Consider the following 21284-nt stretch of genomic DNA (forward strand, 5'->3'; position numbering starts at 1 on the left):
ACCACCACTTCCGGTCATGCGTTTTGCGTCACTTCCGGCGACGTGGGCAGGGAGCGGAAGGCGAAAAAAATGCGGCTCGTGTGCAACATGGCGGCCCGGCAGCGCGGGGTGAATGACAGGCAGCACGCCCAGCCGTTCCTTCAGCGCTTTATTGAGTTCTTTGTACAGATATTTACACGGGAGAGGAAAGCGCCCACACCCACCTCTCCTGAGGGAAGTGGGAACTGAGGAAGAGGCCCAAAGCCAGGCCTGGGCCATTCCCGTGCTGCGATTGGCACAGCCAAGGCTCTGTGGTACCCCGAGGCTCACACCATCAGAAACGCAACTGCCCCTGCTATGGGAAGCATCTGGCCCACACCACGCCCCAGAACGCAAGCAGGTGAGCCATTAAGGTTAAATATTTACAATAGTGTTGCAATTGCCAGGAAAAGATGAAGTCAGGAACTCAAGGGAGACGCAGGGCAGCTGCTTCTCCGTTCTCCACTGCATAGGAGGAAAAAAAGAAGAAGGAAAAAGCAGAGCCATGACCCTCCCCCAGCTGTGTTATCCCCCTCTTCTCTCCTGTAAATAAAGCAGCACAACAGTGGTGTGTGTGTGGTGGGGGGTCAGCTGAGAGTTGCTCCTTACTAATCCTTACCCACTCCTAAAACAAACTGTATAAACCACCTAATTCTAAAAGCAATGCAGATAGCATGTCCTACTTGACAGGAAAGAAGTCACGAAATAAGAGAGTGGTGACAAATAAACAGTGTTTAAGCAGTATTAATTCTCCCTATACAGGTGTCTGTTAGCTGCAGGGCAGCACACACTCTTCCACTGCCTGACCACGTGGCACTGTCACATAGAGCCAAATGTGAAGGGAGGACAACTTAAGGTAACTGGGATATCCTGGAGCAGGAAAAACAGTCCCACAAGGTATCTATCCCTTGCCATTTATGCAAGAACAGGGAAAGGAGTGTGGTTTGAAACTCTTTCCCCCTAGGCTTCTCATCACAAAGCTACTTCTGCCCCTACAAGTCAGCCAAAGAGGCTGATGTCTCTATTTCTGCAGCCCTTGGAGCTGGTGAGAGTCAAATCAAAATTCCCACAAACCCAACACACTGTAAGCTTACAGGTATTTCACTGACCTGTGCCCACAGTTTGGCAGGGCCCTCTGTACAGACTACCAGAAAAAAAAAAAATCACACCCTGCTGAAATGAGCAAGCAGGAGCAAAAGACAACCACTATCTCACTGCAGGTGACTGCTTTCTGGGTAAAGCCAAACTATTCCTCTCAGAGCAAAAACTGCCAAGAAAACAAAGCCACATCATGTATTCAGTTAGGCAAGCCCTGGGAGACAGTGCTGCTGTCCACGTGCCCTTCAGCTCTCCTGGACTATTGCATCATGCAGCCCAGTGTTGCACACTCAAAAGGCACCGTGTCACTCTGCTCATCACCACCTACCAACACACCTTTCCCTCTCTGGGCTCTCTTCTCCAACAAAACAGGCTTTGCAACACCCCAGTGCATAGCTCAGGTAAAAAGAGGTAAAGCAGAGAACACAGCTTACAGGCTGCTCTGCCACACGCTGCCTAAAGTCCAGAAAGCAGCTGCACTGCAAGAAGCCTGCACCTCATCAGGAAGCACAGCAGTTCATTTCTGCTTCCTAAGACATGCTCACTGCTTCCTTCTGAAGCAGCAAGAAATTTGGGCCAACTCTGCTTTGCACAAGGGTGAAGAGGAGCAATAAGCCAGGGCAAGCTGGAGGCAAACCACGGGCCTTGGTTTATAAAGGAAGACTGGTCGCAACTGGAAGGGCCAGTTTATTAGAGAAACCTCACACTGCAGAGAATTCACAACACATTGGAAAGGGTCTGGGCCGGCTGAGGGGGCCAGTCTTCTGCAGTTACACAGATCTACGTTGCCCAGGTCCAACCCCAGCAGGTGCCACAAAGGGGAGGGTTAACTGTAGCACAGCTTATGTTTGCAAGCAGCCTGAGAGAGCCAGTACTGAAGTTCAAAAAGAGCCTCCTCGTCAGACAATGGTTAAAACTGAAATGTTTAAAATGTTTAAAAGCTCCATTTTCCTGGCTGCAGCATGAGGGGGAGGCAAAGGTCTACAACACACACAGTTCTCTGTGGGTCTCGGCACTCAGTCTGCTCTACCAGTGTAGGCCGGAGGGGGGCGTCTTCTCATCTTTGTTGCTTTCCAGAGAAAAGGGTGGGATTCGGACATCAAAGTGGGAGCCATCAGGCCTCTCAAATCGAAAAGTACCCCTGCAAAATAACGGTAGAGATCACGCTGAGGCCAGGGAGAGTCACAGCTAGGAATCATCAGCTAGGCGGTAAGAAACAAGCTCTTCCATATCCTGCAGAGGGACTGGGGCTGGTTCAGCATCTGTCTGCCAGGATGACTCATTTATTGGAAGACTCCTGGGCAGTTTACATCACATCTCTAACACACATTTCCTGAATAAAGATGTCATGATTGGAGCCTCCTGGAGGCAAACGCACTCCAAGCATCTGCAGCAGTGTTTATTTCACACCCACCCCAGAGGAGATAGAACCATCTGAACTATTTTTACAAAATGATTGCAAGTGAACTCTGATTTGCATTTCTTGGCAGAAGCTCCAGTAGTTGTCTGTGATAATATGAAATCCCATTACAGAAGCAACTGCAAATTCTGTCTACTTTGCCCTTCAGAAAGGGTGTGGAAGGACTGAATCTACCTGTTCTTGAACACAAAAAGGATTTGCTATTTCCCTATTACTCTCACTGCCCTGAACTTCAGAACCTCCAACTTTTTTTTCAAGATGCATGAGAGAGGGGAAAACATAAAAAAACACTAAAGCTATTTTTATTCCCCGGGGTATACATTCAGGCAATTAAAAATGCATAATATGTCAAACAAGGGTATAAGCTATAGGCAAAGAGCTGCTCTCATGCTTTTCCCAATTCAAACAAAGGCAGTTTTAAGGCAGCTTAACATCTGAAACAGATTTACTCAGAAAAACACAAGCCAGAGACCTGTCACGCAGCAGGCAAGAGGTGGCTGCACATTTATTGTCCAGAGGCAACACTGGATGTACTAACCTAGCTGAAATGCAAAACAAGAAGGAACTGCTTTAACCATACAATACAGCAGAACAACTCTGGCTGAGCGCTTTCCCACATGCACTTACAGAAGAGAGGACCTGGATGCCAGTTAAACTGAAGGTCTTAACTGGCCTAAACTGAGAGTAACCCCACGTGCCAATTCTTTGTGAACACAAAGCTGCACTGTGGGAGCAGAATCCAAGCCCAGCGAAAGAGCAGTCCCCTCCAAAGAGGGAGCACCCTTGTCCATCATCTCTGCTGCCTAAGGAAACGCCAGCATGAAGCCTTGTGTCAAGGACTGAAAGGGAAACTGAGCACAGCAGAAGATCATAGAGAACTGCTTCATGTCTTTTCAAATCCAGTTCAGCAGAGACCAGAGAAGGAGGATAAATAAGCCCAGAGCCTTCTTAGCACAGAAAATCAACAGATCTTCTTACCCCTAACTGAGATTACTACCACGAAGAAGCTTGTACAAAGACCTGCTTTAACTACCAAATAAATCCCATCCAGTCCACTTCCACCCACCTTTAAGCCACAGCTCCAGACTGCAAACTGCATCCCAGCTGAGTGCTGTGGGATCCTATACCTAAATCACTACTGCAGTAATAAGTGTTTCTTACCACATGTGACCACTGGATGCCTGCAGGGAAACGTGACTGCTGTACTGAAATGCTGGCTGTTCTTTGGATAAAACTGGCTCCTGAGAAAACAAAAGACCACTCTATATCAGCAAAATCTCATGATTCCTCCACAGACAGGTGTCAACAGGAAATATACACAACAAGAAGAAAAACAAGAGATACACAACCTTCAGAATGGTATTTGACACTAGTTCCTCTTTTCTGTTTCATAACACTTAAGCACTATTTCCAACTACATGGCAAACAACCTATCCAGAAAGCAGCCTCACATATTATTCCAGTTTTCCTTATCAGTAATTTAGGAACATTCTGTGTGAAGTTTCAATTCACACATCAAAACATCATATAAAAAGCTTATGCGTTTTGCTTTTTCTCCCACTACCTGTTTTCTATTCCACTTGTATTGCCCACTAAGCAAATCACTGTCAAGTCAACCCAGCTGCACAACACCTACCCTTCCAACAACACCACGGCCTCGAACTGTTTCCAGGGTGCCAGATAAGCTAAATATCCTCCAGTGCCGTTCTCGGAGCTGTACCACTTCGCTGTCAAGGTTCTCCAAGCGAATACAGTAGCGCCACTGGACAGAAGAAAAGCCATTATCAAGAACCAGAAGCAGCTGCAAATAATTGATAACCCATAGCCAATACTGGGAAGCAGTTGCCAGGCAAAGGCTACTCTCCCTCAGAGTTTATCACACAGCAGTGATGCCGCAGCGAATAAACTCCTTCTCTTTAGCTGCTTTGCAAAACAAAAGGCACTTACCCAGTAGACATGGGAATTCTGGGCTTCCTGTCAAGAGAAACAAAAGACTTTAGCAGCTGCCCTTCAATGCTCAGTGCCAAAACCTCTTCAGCTGTCAGTACAGCACAAGCACAGGAGCTCTCTCTCCATGCCAGCTTGACGCAGACAACTCACGTGAGCACAGACAGCTGCTCTCCAAAGCAGCCCATCAGTGACTGCCTGGCACTGGCTCTGCTCTAGACACAGTCACGAGGTGGGAGATTTGCAAGGATCTCATGACTACAGAGGGTTGATCTCCATGTTAATTACGCACTTTACAGATCCAGAAACACCCGTTTCCTTGCCTTCAGGCACCTGTTTTTCTGATGAGGTTAGGACAAACATCAGTTGGACCCCATGGAAGCTGCAGTTCTGCACCAGAACGTTCACCCGTCACAGCACAGCTCCCCAGCAGCTGTACTCCTCTGGACTCAGAAACCAAACTGCCACTGTAATTCCCAGCCCGCCCACCCAGAAGGCTATTACAGCCTTATAGTCTTGAATGGTCCACATCAAGATGCTGCACTATGAAGAGCGCGTGGTGATGTATTAAATCCAGAAGCTTCTAGCCTCCATTAGAGACAGGAATCAGAGGTCAACACCCACACCACCTCACCGCTGGTGATAACACTGCTGATAACAGGACTGTGGCACCAAAGACTAAAGTAACTTTACACACATGCCCAACTGTTTTCTGGTACAGTAATTTAAAAGCTTTCCTAAATATCTTCCTGACAGCGTTCTGCAGGAAAGTACAGGATATATGCTACCCAACAAACAACAAGAAGAATCCAAGCACAGGAGTATTCCCCGTGAAGTTATGACAAAGCAGTCTCATACGTGAGCTGGACTATGAAATTACAAATGGGATCAAAAAGTAATTTCTCCAGTAAGCAAAATGTACTTTCAGTCAGTAAAGAGGCCTTAAAAAAAAAAGCAACATTCAAGTTAAACAGATCACAGAACCAACACAGCAAGATGCAACACAGACCTACCCTCATGCCCATATAGAAAGGGATGACTGTGACTCGAATGTTCTCTGTGGTTTCTCGGTGCACATCAGAGAGCTCTAACCAGGGGTGGTTCTTCTCCTGCCATGCACAAAGTGTATCCCTTGCTACAAAAGGTGGAACTGCAAGGAGGGAAAGATTAGAGTTCTCAAGTATACTGTAACCACATAGTTAGAAAAATAACTTAAAGGAAGCTTTATTGTAACAAAAATACAAGCCAGATCACACGTCTGATACTGTATCCAAGAGAACAAGTGGGTTCTAGTTGCTCATAATAGAATGTATCTAGCATCTGATTTTGAAGATTTGCCTCTGAGGCCAAAAATTACCTTTTGTTTGGTCATACATGAGAAACCTCTCAAAGAGCTCATGCTGGATGGGCACTTGATCAGTGGAGCTGTAGGGAAGGATATCTTCATGGCTTACATAGTCTAAACCTGAAAAAGAAACCCCAAAAGACACTGAACATCTCCAGCTGAGAGCTGCTCAGAAGACCCCTGGCAGAGAAACAGATTACACTGGTAAGAAGTTAAGAAAGGGATTTTGGCAGCAGAAATGAATGTCAAAACTATGTTTGCAAGCAAGATGGGAAGAAATGGGCTAACAATAACCTTGGCTGCATTCTGCAGTGAGATTTCTCCACAGGGTAAATTCCAGACAGGGGCTGCAAAGTGACTGTACCATCACAAAAGGCATTTGGACAGGAAATGCATAAGACAAAAAGAGATCTAGTGGTCCTGGTAATTAAGCAGACAGAGTATGCAACAGAGTATGCAGAGGGGATCTGTTTCAGTAGCTCTGAGCAGCCATGCCTTTGATCACAGAGTATGCCAAACTTCTACCTATCCAAAAGGGCTTCACAGATTTAGTCACCCTGTTGCAGGCTTACTACAGCAGCACCCTATGTGTACTGCTGCTTCACCAGTAGAAGATGACTCTGTGACATTTGGAGCTCACTTCATGTCAAATTGCATCTCCACAGAAGTCAGAGGTGCATTTTACTAACCTGGTATGGCATAGAGGGCTCTGCTGTCATCGTGATTTGCCAGGAACGTCACTGCTTCTGTCTGCGACCTCTGGGACTGAGAAAAGAGAGGCTTATGTCTTTCAGTACAGATTTTTGTGGGTCACTTTCCACGTTACATTTCAGTTTACAGCTGTTCTTTCTAGAGCATATAACATTTGTTTTACTTGACCAATCCATCTCCTAACATTTCTGGACTAACTCTTCACTCAAACTATTAAAAAACACTCTCAGTGCTGCAACTCATAACTTTGTTATGAGTATGCCTACACATAACAAAATAAGAATGCCATGAGGAGATGAGGAAAGAAGGTTGGAAAGGGGAAAACAATCCAGAAACAGCTGTATGACATTCCGGGATACTTTCCTCAGGGAAATTATGACTTGTGAAACAATAGCTATGTGGATTTACAGCCACTGGAAGAAAAGCATTCACACCAGAGAAGACATCTTTATTTCAATACCACGGTTATATTGGTTACTTACTATATGTGGGCAATCCCGAGCATCTATTAGCACCTGATAGTAAGTATGTGTTTTGCCCTTGACCTCTTTGGAGCCATGGCCTGCTACATTCTCGTTCCTAAAAAGAAAAGCAGAATGCTGAGCTCAAGCATGTGCTCACCAACCCCTGCTTCACCTGGTGCCCACAATGGGAAGGAGTTCACTTCAGGATGGCAGCACTTGCTAAGAAATATAAACATAACAGTGTATAAACAAGAAGGAATTCTTACTTTTCTGTGACAGGAGAAGCAACATCTCGATCATACAGCCTAGCTTGCCAGGGAAACAGCACTATTCCTCGATAGCCAAACACACTGTGAAGAAATAGCTGAAAGGAACAAACAGTTGCATTTGAATACACAGCAAACTTCACTCTCAGATACAACAGAAAATATGAACCCACGAGCCCTTTTTTGGAAGGCATCAACAGAAAAATAAAATCCATTAAACACAGTAGAATTTGCTACATGGAACACGGGGACAATCACCACAGCAGAAACACAGAGGGAACATAATGTGAAACAAGAACAAAATCGTGTTGGCTCTATCCCATAAAACAAATGATTAAACCAGTAGTAAAGTAGTGGATCAACAGAAGTGCAGAAAGGAAAGTGGGATGGAGCAGAGTGCTCAGAAGCATACACGAGAGTTATACATGCAGAAATGACTTATTATGAGTTATTACTCTAATTCAGCAATTTTCCCTTTTGCTGCTCAAGGGAGAAAACACATTAAAACTGGACAGCAAACAGCACTGCACCAACAGACGTGTCATGCTGCAGATTCTTATCAACTTGCTACTGTCAGATGACTGACAAACTGCTGACACAGCAGACACAAGAAACACAACTGTGATACTTCTGGCCTTCCACTGCTATGCCACAGCCTTCTCATGGGCAGACCACTCAGCTACCCCACGCTCGTGGAAAGAACCTGTGTGGTCAGCTCTGCTGCCCAGGAAACCTCACCTGGCCTGTCTCGTATTTGCCATGCTGCTTTGGTGCCTCAAACACCCCCACTGTCTCCAGCACTTTGCCCTCCAGGCGGTTCCTAGGAGCAGAGAGGTTTTGCTGGCTGTGCAAGGCAGCACACAGGGCACACTGGGCAGCGTGCCCAGAGCTGGGAGCACTACGCATAGCATCTAAGACCCCTCCTTGTACCTCAAGCGATCTCACGAGCACCTATTACTACTCTGCCCTCTGCCCCATTGGCCTCCCCAGCCACGATCCCCTCCAGAATTCCCCCCCTCCCCCCTTTTCCAAAAATCCCCAGATCCCCCACTCTCCCAATAACCCTGCTCCAGGCACTCCAACACCCTCCACCTGCCCCTAGGTCCCTGACTCACCCAAACATCCCCCCATAAACCCTAGCACTCTTCCCCCACACACGTCCCAGAAACATCTCTCACACCCCCAAAACCCCTAACCCCTTCCAATGCCCTGCCACGCATCCCAACAGCCCCTCATTCAGCAGAACGCACCCTCACCCACCCCAGCACTCCCTCACCCACCCCAACACTCCTCAAGCACACCAAAAACCCCGGACCCACCAACACCTCCTCAGCCACCCCCAAAACCCAAGCACCTCACCACCACCCACCCCAACAACTCCTCAACCGCCCTTAACACCCCCTCGCCCACACCAGCATCCCCTCACGCGCCCCAAAAGCATCTCAAACCCCTAACCACCCCCGACCAGCCCAGATACCCCATCACGCACCCCGAAAAACACTTCACACGCCCCAATAACCCCTGACCCACCCGAACCCCGCCGCACCCCCGCCCCTCACAGGCCTCACCGCGACGAGAGGTGCCTCCGCGGCAGCAGCGAGAGGGCCGCGACGTTCCCCCCGCTCAGAGGCCGCGGCCCACGGGCCGGGGGCGGCTCCCACAGCGGCAGCCCACGGCCACGGCACCGACCCAACGCCGCCGCCAAATACCGCCGCGCCGCGCCGCCCGACATCCCGCCGCCGGCCCACAGTGCAGCGCGAGCCCACTTCCGGTCCTCCGCTTCTCGGAAGTGCTTCCGTCGAGGCGCTCTGGCCCGCCGGCGCCGCTGAGCTCTATGGTGTTTCTCGTCGTCTAGGTGACCAGTCCGGCAAGATGGCATCGGCGATCCGGGCCGGGCCGCGGCTGAGGAAGGCGGTGGAAAGCGAGGAGCTGTCCACGCTCCCCGCCGAGCTGCGGGAAGAGTTGCGGGAGGCTGTGGCTTCCAAGGGCTCTCTGGTGCCCTTCAGTTTGCTGCGGAGGCTGTACAACGGGCTGCGAGAGGCAGGTAGGCCGCGCGGGGCCTAGCAGACCGCGCCGCGCCGGTCCGCCGTTACCTCCCCGTTCTGCCCTCCACAGAGTCCCCGCTATTCCTCCACGAGCTCCTGAGAGACAGCGACATCGCCTTGCCCGAGGTGCCGGTGCAGCCGCGGGTAGGTGAGGGCTGGGGAAGGGCCGGGGGCTGCCACCACCTCCAGAGGCCCTCACGGTGATCCCGGCCTTCCCCCAGAACCCCGAGCTGGTGGCCAGGCTGGAGCAGATAAAGGCCAAGCTGGCCAATGAGGAGTACCGGCGGATGACCCGCAACGTCACCGGGCAGGTAAGGGGCCTGGAGGGAAGATTCCCACCTAAAGATGTCCAACCCGCCCTAGGATACGCAATTCCAGAGGAGGTTCAGGCTGACTGTTAGGAAAAGGTTCTTCACCAAAGAGCTCCCTAGGGCCGCAGACATGGCTCTGAGCTGCCAGAGTTCAAGAAGCATCTGGGCAACTCTTTCAGACATAGGTCTGGTTTTCAGAGAGGCCTCATGTGGAGCCAGGAGCTGGACTCTGTGATGGTTATGGATCTCTTCCAGCTCAGGATGTGAACACATACCTTCAGTGCTCCTGAGACAAAACTGAGGGGCAGTTGGAAGAAAATCCATCTGTCTTAGAGGAAAAATTATAAAGTAGCCAGGCTGCCAGATTGGTGTTATACATCAGTTCGTCTTCAGGCTGATACTCACTTGAAGAACAGAAGCTGATGCTCTCTCAATCTCTGTTTAGAATCCAGCTTTCTAAGTTCAGGATTCTCCCTTGTGTGTGGGCATTGCCTGCTATCCCATCACAGTTCAAGGCAAGACCCTCCGGGGTCTGTTAAAGACAGATTTCCATCTGAGACCACGCTCAAATCCCAAGAAATGCTTAGATTAGAAATTACCCTTCTAATTGACAACGAATCACACCACAAGCATAAATCCAGAAAAACATGGAGCTGCTGCTCCCCTGCAGCTCATCCGACAGCTGCCAAGGCCCAGCAGGAGCTGTCCAGATTTCTCAGTGGGTCTTAGAAACTAGACACGGTTTTGCTATTGCTTTTATTCTGCAAATAACGTTAAAATACATTGAAACACAAGTTGTTTTAATCCCTTTTTCTAGGATATGAACCACGGGACATTAGCTGAGTTCGGGAGGCAAGGTGAGTGGCTGTTTGTCTTGCTGACACCTGACTGTGTACCAACAGCAGAGAAAGTTGGGCACGGGAATCATCACATTATTTGGCCTCAGTCAGCCTTTCCTCTCTGATCAAAGACATCTCACTGAGAGGTGCTATTGCTCAGAAGTGTTCCTCCAGTAAAGGAGCAGCCAGACTGTAGTTCTTAAAAGTATCTCTGGAGGCAGAAAATGTGGATTCTCAAGCATTCCTGTAGCCCAGCTGAGGCAGTCACAGGCAGATTCAGCCAGCAGGGCTACAGCTTCCCCCTACCCAATCCCTCATCTCTCCTGTTTCTCTCCAGTTCACTCTGTTAAAGCTGTAGTCATCACCATACTCAACTTCTTTGTCACTGTGGTGGCTGCATTTGCTTGCACGTACCTGGGCAGCCAGTACATCTTTGTGGATACAGCAGCGGTGAGTGAGCGTGGTGGCCACGGCCTCAGAACCAGCTCAGATCTGCTTGGCAGGAGCAGCAGATGCTGCTCAGCACCAGGCAGCAGCTCAGCCACGCACACACGGTCATTTTTCTTTCTTTCTGTGCCCGCAGCGTGTCCTGTCAGCAGTGATTGTGGCCTCGGTGGTTGGCTTGGCTGAACTGTATGTGATGGTGCGCACAATTGAGGGAGACCTTGGGAAACTATAGCCATGTGCAGCATCATAAATCGAGGCTCGTGCTGGAGGCTTTTGCCTTCCCCACGAGTCATTTGTTTGGGGCATCTTATCTCTGGGCTGTCGTCTAGTGGATGTTATCACCCCAGTGCAGAAAAGGTTGCAAGCTTTTGCTGTCTCATCTGTAAAGTTTCTGTCTTTTTATAATAAGACTAAATAATAATGAATAAATAATAAAAATCCCTGTCATGCAGCATGCTGACCTGGCCCCTAAGGACATCACAGCCATGAATTTTTCCTCTCCCTCTGCATCCTTCTGTCTCCTGCAGAACCCAGAGCTCTTGCTCCGCCTGTCCTTCCTGCTCCCACCTGCTCCCCTGCCTGTTTTAGGGAGGGTGATACTCACAGTCACCGTGGCCATACATGGTGATGGTTGCCCTCCACGCACATCTATTCAGGATGACAACACCTGGTGCGACCGTGTCGGTGTTGGCACCTGGCTGGGGTGGGAAAGCAGCTCCAAAAGGAGCCTGGGGGCTTCTTAGGTGCCACGGAGCAGAGAGCAGAGCCCATTGGGGTGCCCCTGTGGCCGTGCAGTGGGGAGGGGGCTCTGCTGAGCCCTGGGGACGCAGACACCTGCCGGGTGGGCACTGTGCCAGGGCCGGACACGGTGATTAATGCTCTGATGGCAGCTAAGCCCCTCTGTGAACACGCTTTAATATCCGATACGGGGAAATCTGCCGGCACCTGCGAACGTGCCTGAGGATTAGGGGCGGCCACGCCACAATCATCCGCGGATCCTGCCTCAGATTAAGGTATTTTTCCAAAAGATTAGTCGGTATTAGGGGGGCTGATTGGGAGCTGGCCCCGTCACGGCTGCACCAGCATTTAGGATATTGGATGGCGTCGTAGGGACCGCTGGGCCCAGCGGTAATTCCACGCCCTAATGAAGTCAGGGCATTAAGCCCCGGTGCACCCCACTTACGGCTCGCCCAGATTGGTGATGGCTGCACTGTAGATAAGGTCAGAGAGAGAGCCCAGCGAGGTGGGGAGGCCCCAAGCAGGGCTGTGGGCTCCCGATGGAGGCAGCGTGGGGACCGGGATGGTGCTTTCAGCGGTCACCACGGGCGGATCCTGCTCCCCTGGTGGCGGTGACAGTGCTGGCTCCGGTTTGGTGCTGCGGATCCTGCGAGCACGGCGGTTCTGAAACCAGACCTGGGCCGGGGAACGGGGGAACCGTGAGACAACGGGAACAGCTCGACGGGGCGTGCGTGCAGGATGAGGAGGGGACCCCCATCAGATCCCGGGAGGGATGGAGGAAGATCTGGGGGTGGGGGTCTCGGGAGTCCCAGCCCTGCTCACCTGGATCTTGGCCTCGGGCAGCTGCGTGAGCTCAGCCAGGCGCTCCCGTGTGGCGATGTCCGGGTAGGGCACAGCGGCGAAGGCCCTCTCCAGCTCGGACAGCTGCCCCCGGCTGAAAGTGGTCCGCCGCCTCTTCCTCGGTCCCCCCGGGCAGGGACAGGGGCACGGCCCCGGAGCTCGGTTCTCTGCCCCCGCCGCAGGGCTGCCCGCCCCGTCGGGGAAGCGGAGCAGCGGCTGTGGGGCGCGGGAGGTACCCGGGGCCGCGCTCATCCTGCCCGGCTCCCCCAGCCCCGCTCCCAACCCGGCTTTTATCCCCTCCCGGTGGGCTGGGACCGCCCCGAGCGGGCGGTGCTGCCCGGTTCCCCCCTCCCGGCCTTTCCCCCCGCGGCGGTTCCCTGGGGCCAGTCCCGGTCGGTGCCCCCTGACGGCAGCAGCATCCCAGAGACATCGGTTAGCCCCGGTGTCCCATAAACCCAACAGTTCCCAGTACCGGGAAACCCGACAGCTCCAGGAGCTGCTCCCCCGGCACCAGTAACCCCAGTTTGCCCAGGTACTGAACAACCCGACCGCTCTGAGCCCTTCTCCCATCGGGGAACCATAGGGATTCCAGCCACGGAGGAGACTCAGGGGTCCGGTGCCATCAAATTGGGAAACCCAGCTGATGCTGAGACCTCCTGCGCCCCTCCCTTTGGGGTCAGGTGACCCCATGCAGCACCCGTCGCCTGCCCCCCAGCCTCACCTCCCCGTACCACCCTCCCGCAGTGCTGGCACCAGTCAATGTTTAACTGGAGTGGTGGTACCGGTAGTGCGGGGCAGACAGGGCTGGCTGGTGGTGGATCGCACTGGGGCCGAGCAGGCACTGCTGCCGCCCTGAGCGAGGGGTGCTGGGGGCAAATGGAGGCGGAGGAGGAGCGGGGCTGGAGGCCCCAAGAAGGAACACGGCCCAAATTGATCCCACGGAGCCAACTGAGACCGTAAGTCTGGAGGAAAGGGAGAGGGCTGAGCCTTGAGCACTGAGAAAAGGACTGAGGAGTCCCTGTGTGGGGACATGGCGGGTCAGCACCCCACCCCCTGCCAGGCGCTGTAGGGCAGGAGGAAAGTGCACAGATAGGTGCCTCTGCCCGGAGTGCCTCCTCCACCCCACCCCCTCTTGTTTCCCCTCAGGAGCCCCAGCGAGGAGCAGGAGGGCAGAGAAACACGCCTGAGGGTGGTGCTGAGGTCAGTGTCACCTGTCCCCCCAGGGCAGTGTCACAGCGGGATTCCCCGGGGTCCCCACACTGTGTGTGTGTGTCCCACCCCATGCCCCAATCAGGGTCCGGCCGCTGACCTGCCCGGAGACACATCGAGGTGACCAGCATGTGGTGCACAGCCTGGGCAATGGCACTGTCCACGTAAGTGCCACCTCCCCACGATGGGGCCGGGGGCTGTGACCCCATCCTGAGCCTCCGCCGTCCCCATGCCCAGGTGAGTGCAGCCAGGCACGATGCCACCTTCACCTTCAGCGCCGTCTTCGACGCGGGCACCTCGCAGGAGGCCGTCTTCGAGGGCAGTGGCATGCGGCAGCTGGTGGGGCTGGCAGTGGAAGGGTGAGCCCCCCACGTGCCCCCCACCCTACATCCAGACGTCACCGGGATGTCTGCATTGCCGGGATGGCGCCGAGAGGTGGCATCCCTCTGCCACAGCCTGGGGCCACGCCTGAAGCTCAGCGTCTCCCCCAGCTTCTCCTGCACTGTTTTTGCCTACGGACAGACGGGCTCAGGGAAAACCTACACCCTGATGGGCCCTCTGGGGCAGGTAGCACGCTGGCTCCCAGCGGTGGGACGGGCAGCGGGTGCTGATACAGTGCAACCTGTTGACTCAGTGGCATCTCCACAGAGTGATGCCCCGGGGCTGCTGGGGTTGATGCAGCGATCCTTCTCCTGCCTCCTGGAGCAGAGCCGCAGCACCGGCCTGGCGCTCAGTGCCTCCTACCTTGAGATCTACAACGAGCAGGTGAGCACCCGCCCGGCCCCAATCCCAACCCTGTTGACACCTCCTGACCCCTCTGCCACCCCAAGGTCAGGGATCTGCTGAGTGCAGGACCGCCTCGCTCCCTACCCCTGCGCTGGAGCAAAACCCGCGGCTTCTACGTGGAGAACCAGCTCAGCGTGGACTTTGGGAGCTTGGAAGCCATCGTTGAGCTGCTCCTGCAAGGTGCTGGGCTGTGGGGCTGGGGTACACGTGGGAGGTGGCCACCAGGTCCCCCTGCAGCTTTCTGTTCCAGCAGGTTCTCAGAGGAGACGGACCTCTGCGCACGCCCTCAATGGGCACTCGAGCCGCAGCCACGCCATCCTGACCGTCCGCATCCGCAGCCGAGCGGTGAGCCCTTCCCCTGCTGTGGGGACATGGGGAGGGCTGGGGGATTGGGGCTTGGGAGAGGTCCTCCAGCCCCAAAGTGGGGGCTGCCTCCTCCCCAAGGCTGCTTTTGTGATGTTGGGACGAGTGGCACAGACAGCGTCCCAAACTCAGGGGGTTACACAACGAGGGAGGGGTGGGTGGGATGCAGGATTGCAGCATCACCCCACAACGTGCCCCCCCAGCCCGGCCCCGGCAAGCAGGGCACGCTGTGCTTTGTGGATCTGGCCGGCAGCGAGCGGGTGAAGGACACCGGCTCCAGCGGGGAGCTCTCCGTGGAGGCCAACAACATCAACCGCAGCCTCCTGGCCCTGGGTAAGAGCTGGGGGACCCCGTGGGCTGCAGAACCCCATTGCAGCCCCACTGCACACTCTGCTGCTCACTCTCCCTGTAGGACACTGCATCTCCCTGCTGGCCAAGCCCCGAGGGAAGCGGACACACATCCCTTACCGGGACAGCAAGCTCACCCGGCTGCTGGCCCGCTCACTGGGTGGCTCAGGGGTCACGTTGATGGTATGGGAGGAGGTGCATGGAGCCGGGAGGGGGGGGGGGGAGGGCACGGAGGGGAAGGCTGAATGGGGACAGAGTGGCTCAACTCGTTGGCAGGTCGCCTGCATCTCTCCATCCTCACGCTGCCTCTCGGAGACGCTGAGCACTCTGCATTATGCCAGCAGAGCCTGCAGGGTCACCACCAGACCCATGGCCAACAGGGTATGGCTGTGAGAAGGGGTGGGATGCTCAGCCCCACCATGGGACTCCCATCCTGAGCCATCCCCTGGTGCTCCCAGGTGCCTCGGGAGAGGCTGCTGCAAACCTTAGAGGAGGAGATTCAGGCTCTGCAGCTGGAGAACCAATCCCTGCGGCAACAGCTCAGCCTGCCCACGAGTGGGGAGGTGCCAGGGGCATGGCCTGGCTGGGGGGGCAGGTATGGCTCTGGGGGGCTGCACCGCACCCCGCTTGAAGGGGAGCTCCCGGCAGAGGGAGCTCCAGCGTGGCCCAGCCTCTACGGACTGCTGCGAGACTTTGTGGTGGAGAATGAACAGCTCAGGTACAGGACACGCAGGACCCATGAGCAGCCGGTGTGTCAGTACCTCTCCCAGGGCTGCAGGGTTCATGGAGGCCGCTGCTGCCCTGCTCCCTCTGCTCTCCAGGCAGCCCCAGCTGTCCCCAGTCCCCAGTGCTGCTGACATCCCATCCCGCAGCCATGCCCCACATCGAAGCACCCACATCCCGCTCAGCCACCCTACGTGGCCCCGGCACCCCAACACGATGCCCGCCTCTGCGCACTGGCTGCCGGTGAGTCCCTAACAACCCCATACAGGGCATGCAGGATGACACAGTGCAAACACTGGCTGCCCTCTGCCTCTTTCAGAAGCTGCCTCCTGCCTCCAGCTGCCCGCGGTGCTGCACGGACGGCGTTGTGTCCCAGGTATCGCCGGTCCCCAAAAAGGGAAGTGCCAGCCTCCCGCTGCCCTCCCAGGATGATGGCACCATGCCCAGCTGTTGGCCTCAGAAGGGAAAGCGGTGAGAGCTGAGGGCGAGGAAAAGCCTTTGGCTTGTGGGGAGGTCAGGGTTTCACTCACGCATCCTCACAACAGGAGCCAGGGCAGGAGCTGGAGCTCACTGCGGCGTCAGGCACTGCCACGGGATAGCCAGGAGGCAGCGGGCACCGAGGGAAGGGTGATCCCTTCAGCCCCACCGTGGCCAGGACCACCAGAGCCCAGAGGTGAGCAGAGCCGTGGGGTCAGGCTCTACGGGGTGCAAGCCCGACCCCAGCGTGCTGCAGGCCTGACCCCACTGCCCCTGGCTCACAGCTGCTGGAGCCATCCCCGTGCTGCAGTGGGAAGAGGCTTCAGAATGGCTGGCAGAGCAAATCTGAGCACTGCACTCACGCCGTGACCGGGGTTGGGCAGTGGGGACGCCATCCCAGCGCCCTCACACTTTGGGGACAACGGCGTGCTCCAGCGACTGCACAACACACAGACCTCACCCTGCTGGGCAGACGGACGGACACGGCGCTGGCGGTTTATTTGGGTCTAGCTAGGGGCCGTGCTGCTGGCAGCCACGGTGGGGCCTGTTCAGGTGCTCTCCCCATCAGGCTGCGGGCAGTCAAGCCAGTACTGCGCGATGGAGCGCGGGTAGCGGGGCTGCACCAGGTCCACGCGCTTGGTGCGCAGGTTGGCACGGTAATACTTGTCTGTGGGGGGGACAGAAGGAGCTGTCAGACCTCGCTGCCAGCCCCGCACTGTCCCAAAGCATCCCCAGCCCCAGGGGGAAACTCTCCCCCAGACTCACCCCCTACGAAGAAGTAGACGCTCTGTAGGGTCTCGCACTGAGATCCTGACAGCCAGTCGCTTTCGGTGTCGGTAGATTCGGAATCGTTGTTCAGCCAGCCCCACAAACCCAAATTCAGAGTGCGATGGTTCCTGTACCTCTTGCGGTAGCGACGGGAATTCCTTCTGCGGGGCTGCCGGGATGCCACGTAGATCCTGCCGGCCATGGCGGCGTCCAGCTGGTTGGGTACACCCCACCAGTCCCTGCTGATGGGCCGTGGGCCGCTCGCCCCGACTGCCAGAAAGCATGAGTTAGCGGGCAGCAACATGTGGGCACCAGCATCTGCCCCACAGGCAGCCCCCAGTGCTTGCCCCATGGCACAGGGATGCTCCAAAGGATTCCCAGTGCAGTGGGATGTAATGAGTGGACGTGGTGGGGATGGGTTGGTGTTTGGACTCAATGACCTTAGAGGTCTTTTCCAACCTGAACGTGTCTGTGGTTGTATGAGCATGGCGGGAAGGGGTTGACTACTGGACACAATGATCTATTCCTAAATTAACCATTCTGCCTGTGATTCTGTGAACGGGAACGGTGGGGAGGGGTTGACAGTTGGACTCGATATCACAGCACTTACCCCTCCTACTACCAAAGAGGGAAAAGAAGATGTCCTCCCAGCTGTCACGGTTCATGAAGGCGTAGTGGTTGAACACGGTGGAGGGAGAGGACTTATCGCACTCGGCCTGCGTGGGTTGGTGGGCAAAGTCGTAGGACCAATAGTTCTTTCCTAGGGGAAGGATGTGGGGTATCACTGTGGTGTTCGGGGCTGAGCAGCAGCCAGGGGAGCAGCATCCAGCCCATGGCCTCTGCAGGGATTGGGAGTGCTGGTTGCGTTACCCTTGAAGAAATAGACTCGCTCATTGCCACTGTAGCTGTGCGCTGGGAGGGCGAAGGCAGCGTCGATGTCGTTGGGGATACCCTCAAAGCCCTCAGAGATGGCACGTGGGTACCCGGGGTCCAGGGCTCCATCATCAAAGCGCCAGTACTGGCTGCCCTGGGGGGGAGCAGGGGGTTGGCAAGGCAGCACAGTGTCACTGGGGATGGGTGTGGTGGGGATGGCCATGGGGATTTGGGGACATCCAGAAGCCACCATGTGCACATGGAATGTCCCAGGGTGGGGAAAGGGGAGGTGGGTGCTGTGAGCAGGAGAGCTCTACCCACCTTGAAGAGATATGTCTTGCCCTGGCAGTTGATACGTGTGAAGGCTGCGTCGATGGGGCCCTCGATGCCCCAGACATCACTGATGAGCTTGGGGTAGCCGGGCCGCACGCTGGACTCATCCAACTCATAGAAGTATTTCCCTGGGAAGAGAGGGGAGGAGGGAGGTGGAAGCTGGGTGATCAGCACCGGGTGCAAGGGAAACCCCGAGGTGCTGGAAAAAGGGCTGTGGGTACCTCGGAAAGCATAGAGGGAACCGTTCTTCAGGTCGGTGAAGGCATTGAAAGGTTTCCTGCTGCACAGCTCCTCGGGCTCATCCTCCAAGCTTGGGTTCTCAGTCCCATGGGATGTGGTGGTGGTGATTACGGGCTGGAACGTGGGCACCTCTGTCTCTACCGGGGTCTCTTCAGTGGCCGTCTCGGTCTCCCGTGTGGGTGATGGGGGTGCAGGTGGTTCTGTGGGGTGTTCTGTGGGCGCCGGTGCCCCTGTGGGCCCCACCGTGCCAGTGTTGATGGAGAGGTCATAGTCCAGGTAATCATCCTCCGGCAAGGCAAAGACATCTCCTCGTGTCACTGCAGAGGGGACAGGTTGGTTGCAGAGCCCTGGGCGTCCCCACACTGAGTATAGGTCCTCCCAGGGCACTGAGTGTGGTAGGTTGTGTGATGGGATCTTGCCCAGCCTTAATGAGTCTAGGAGCAGACATGGTGGGGACAGGTTGGTGGTCTTTTCCAGCTTTAATGTGCCTATGACTCTATGAGTGGGCTTTGAGTTGATGGCAAAGACATCTCACTGTGGAGGGGAAACGTTGGTCACAGACCCCCAGGTGTCTTCACATTGGTTATGGGCTCTCTCAGGGTACTGAGCTCTGCAGCACCCCAGTACCAAATCCCAGCCCTCCCATTGCCATGTGGACATGGGACACTGTTGGGAACCCCGAGGCTGACGGCAGGGGACATGGGTGGCAGCAGGGCCGGTACCTTTGGCTTTGCAGACAGTGGAGTAGTCACTGCAGCAGCTCTGGTAGTAGTTGCAGAGGGTGTCACACTGGCACTTCTTCAAGGCATTGAAGCCCTCATCACAGCGACCTTCACAGGAGTCTGCAAGAGCATGGAGGGAGCGCAGCGATGTGAAGGCAAACATGATGACATCCCCAACCTCTCCGTGGGCACCTGGCTGGCACCTCTCTCCATTCCCCCCCTTTCTCTCACGCAACAAGCTGCATGCCCCGGCAGCGGGGATCTCCCTGGGGTATCCACACCATCACCCCTTCCCCATGGCAGCGAGTGGGGCAGGCTTGGGGCTCACCTTCAGCAGCACGAGTCAGGGCAAGCAGGGCCAGCACCAGGACGGGCAGCAGCAGCCTCATGGTGGGCAGCCAGGAGCACAGCCCTACTGTGACTGAGCAGGACGTAGCACCGGGGCCCCAGCATCCGCTGTTTGCTCAGCCTGCCCCAGAGAAAACAAACAGGGCAAGGTCAGTGCGTGGGGAGAAGGGGCAGCGCTCCCCCTCCTGCTCTCCTCCCTTCTCAGCCCACTGGCATGCCAAGGGAAAAGCTCATGCTCACATGTCGGAGGATTTGGGGATTGCTGCCTTGCAGGAAGCTTGGTAGCAGGAAGGGAGCTCTGAAGGACACAGGCAGGGTATGTGTGCCCAAGGAGTGGGGCTGGGGGTGGGTGGCCATAGGCAGTGGGGAGCACCGTGCACTTTCGCTACGGTAGGCAAACAAAGGCCCGTGTATTTTGCTCCTCTCGTTCCCTTTCTGACCAAGCTTTTCAGTTACTAATTAATGTCAACTCAGCTCTTTCAGCGGCTCCTGATAACTGCAGGATAGTTATTTAATCGGGGGCAAGGAGCAAATGTGCACGAGGCGACAGTGTTCCCACTTGGGCTGTTCACACTGCTGGGGTGCTGCTGGGGCAGAGCTCCAGCGGGGTCTGCCCATCCTGGGGTGGCCACAGTGCCATTCCAAGTGACAAAATTTGGAGAGAGAAGACAGTCCCGTGGGCTCCCCCACTGCCGGGCTGGGCACAGGCAGTTCCTGGCATCAGCTGTTCCCTCCCTTGCTGGGAAGACCTCTGGTCTGGTGCCGAGTGAGGCATTTCCAGGCCTGGTTGAGCAACAGGCTATGGGGCAGGGCTCCTCCTGCTCCTGCCCCTGTTCAGGGCTGGCACCATCCCTGGTGCAAGTAAGCGTTGATCCACATTCATTCCATCCCCACAGGGCCAAGACTGGGGGTGGGCAGAGGGGTTGGGGACCCCAGGGAAGCAACAGGGAGTGGGCAGCACCAAAACCCCATTCCTGATGGGCTCAGACCGAGCTTCTTGCTGCTTGCAGGCTCCCAGGCACCTCCCCACTCTCAGCTCCCACCAGTCTCTCTGCTGCTGTTAGAAAACCTCCCAAGAAACAAAGCAGAGCAAAACAAAGCTCTCCAGGACAAGGCAAAGGGAAGGGTTTGAACTCTGCTCCCTCCACACCAGAAAAGCCTTATTGCTGCACCACAGCCACCCCACGACCCCTGATAATGCCTTATCGGAGAATTGCTTACTGGTTCTGTGCCGCCTGGTCGCCTCCTCTGATGTCTGATGTCCTTCCCTGTGTCTGTTCTGAGTCCTGGGAGGATTAGAAGTGGCTCTGTGGCATCACAACATCGGCTTGGATTTAAGTCTGGGGCTGAGCTGTTTTTGGAGCTGAGGATTTAAGCCGCTCCTCCCAAAGCATTTCTGCCCTGAGCACGTCTGGCCTGGAAAAAGGAAATAAAAGGGGCCCAGGCTGCTTTGCTCCTTCTTTTATCATGCAAATCCCGAGCCCACCCAAGAGCTGCTCTGAATTTCCCGTGCAGCAGTTACTCAGCGCAGCGCACGATGAGGAACGCGTCCAAAATGCGGTGCCGCGGCCACAGAGATCCCCGGGGCACACGGGGAGGGGGGAC

At 55.2% G+C, this 21284-nt stretch overlaps 5 protein-coding genes across 5 annotated transcripts; 2 read left to right on the forward strand and 3 right to left on the reverse strand.

The window, feature by feature from the left end:
* Positions 1 to 1785: 1785 nt before the first annotated feature.
* On the reverse strand, positions 1786 to 9031 carry POLDIP2 (DNA polymerase delta interacting protein 2). The gene is made up of 11 exons (XM_065731881.1): positions 8838 to 9031; positions 8008 to 8089; positions 7270 to 7367; positions 7022 to 7118; positions 6518 to 6593; positions 5841 to 5948; positions 5497 to 5633; positions 4484 to 4510; positions 4173 to 4298; positions 3698 to 3777; positions 1786 to 2257 (listed from the first exon to the last, which is right to left on the reverse strand). Exons 1-11 carry the CDS (start codon positions 8999 to 9001, stop codon positions 2143 to 2145), a joined length of 1110 nt encoding a protein of 369 aa, XP_065587953.1. The 5' UTR covers positions 9002 to 9031; the 3' UTR covers positions 1786 to 2142.
* Positions 9032 to 9103: 72 nt separating this feature from the next.
* TMEM199 (transmembrane protein 199) lies at positions 9104 to 11308 on the forward strand. The gene is made up of 6 exons (XM_065731882.1): positions 9104 to 9313; positions 9385 to 9458; positions 9536 to 9625; positions 10443 to 10482; positions 10802 to 10914; positions 11048 to 11308. Exons 1-6 carry the CDS (start codon positions 9142 to 9144, stop codon positions 11141 to 11143), a joined length of 585 nt encoding a protein of 194 aa, XP_065587954.1. The 5' UTR covers positions 9104 to 9141; the 3' UTR covers positions 11144 to 11308.
* An 89-nt stretch (positions 11309 to 11397) lies between these two features.
* On the reverse strand, positions 11398 to 12771 carry SEBOX (SEBOX homeobox). The gene is made up of 2 exons (XM_065732185.1): positions 12472 to 12771; positions 11398 to 12324 (listed from the first exon to the last, which is right to left on the reverse strand). The coding sequence occupies exons 1-2, from the start codon at positions 12739 to 12741 to the stop codon at positions 12091 to 12093; spliced, it is 504 nt and encodes a 167-aa protein (XP_065588257.1). The 5' UTR covers positions 12742 to 12771; the 3' UTR covers positions 11398 to 12090.
* A 477-nt stretch (positions 12772 to 13248) lies between these two features.
* Positions 13249 to 16780, forward strand: KIF12 (kinesin family member 12). The gene is made up of 16 exons (XM_065731883.1): positions 13249 to 13445; positions 13636 to 13689; positions 13784 to 13862; positions 13936 to 14057; positions 14190 to 14265; positions 14347 to 14463; positions 14529 to 14664; positions 14738 to 14829; positions 15051 to 15180; positions 15260 to 15378; positions 15472 to 15576; positions 15654 to 15913; positions 16017 to 16161; positions 16238 to 16389; positions 16464 to 16591; positions 16680 to 16780. The coding sequence occupies exons 1-16, from the start codon at positions 13249 to 13251 to the stop codon at positions 16742 to 16744; spliced, it is 1977 nt and encodes a 658-aa protein (XP_065587955.1). The 3' UTR covers positions 16745 to 16780.
* Positions 16781 to 16870: 90 nt separating this feature from the next.
* VTN (vitronectin) lies at positions 16871 to 19772 on the reverse strand. The gene is made up of 8 exons (XM_065731884.1): positions 19660 to 19772; positions 19332 to 19451; positions 18591 to 18926; positions 18358 to 18497; positions 18034 to 18190; positions 17774 to 17923; positions 17161 to 17433; positions 16871 to 17062 (listed from the first exon to the last, which is right to left on the reverse strand). Exons 1-8 carry the CDS (start codon positions 19718 to 19720, stop codon positions 16944 to 16946), a joined length of 1356 nt encoding a protein of 451 aa, XP_065587956.1. The 5' UTR covers positions 19721 to 19772; the 3' UTR covers positions 16871 to 16943.
* Positions 19773 to 21284: the final 1512 nt, after the last annotated feature.

This window comes from Cyrtonyx montezumae, unplaced genomic scaffold (assembly GCF_038088225.1).
Source record: "Cyrtonyx montezumae isolate F1298 unplaced genomic scaffold, pur_monq_1.0 scaffold_15, whole genome shotgun sequence".
Lineage (NCBI taxonomy): Eukaryota > Metazoa > Chordata > Aves > Galliformes > Odontophoridae > Cyrtonyx > Cyrtonyx montezumae.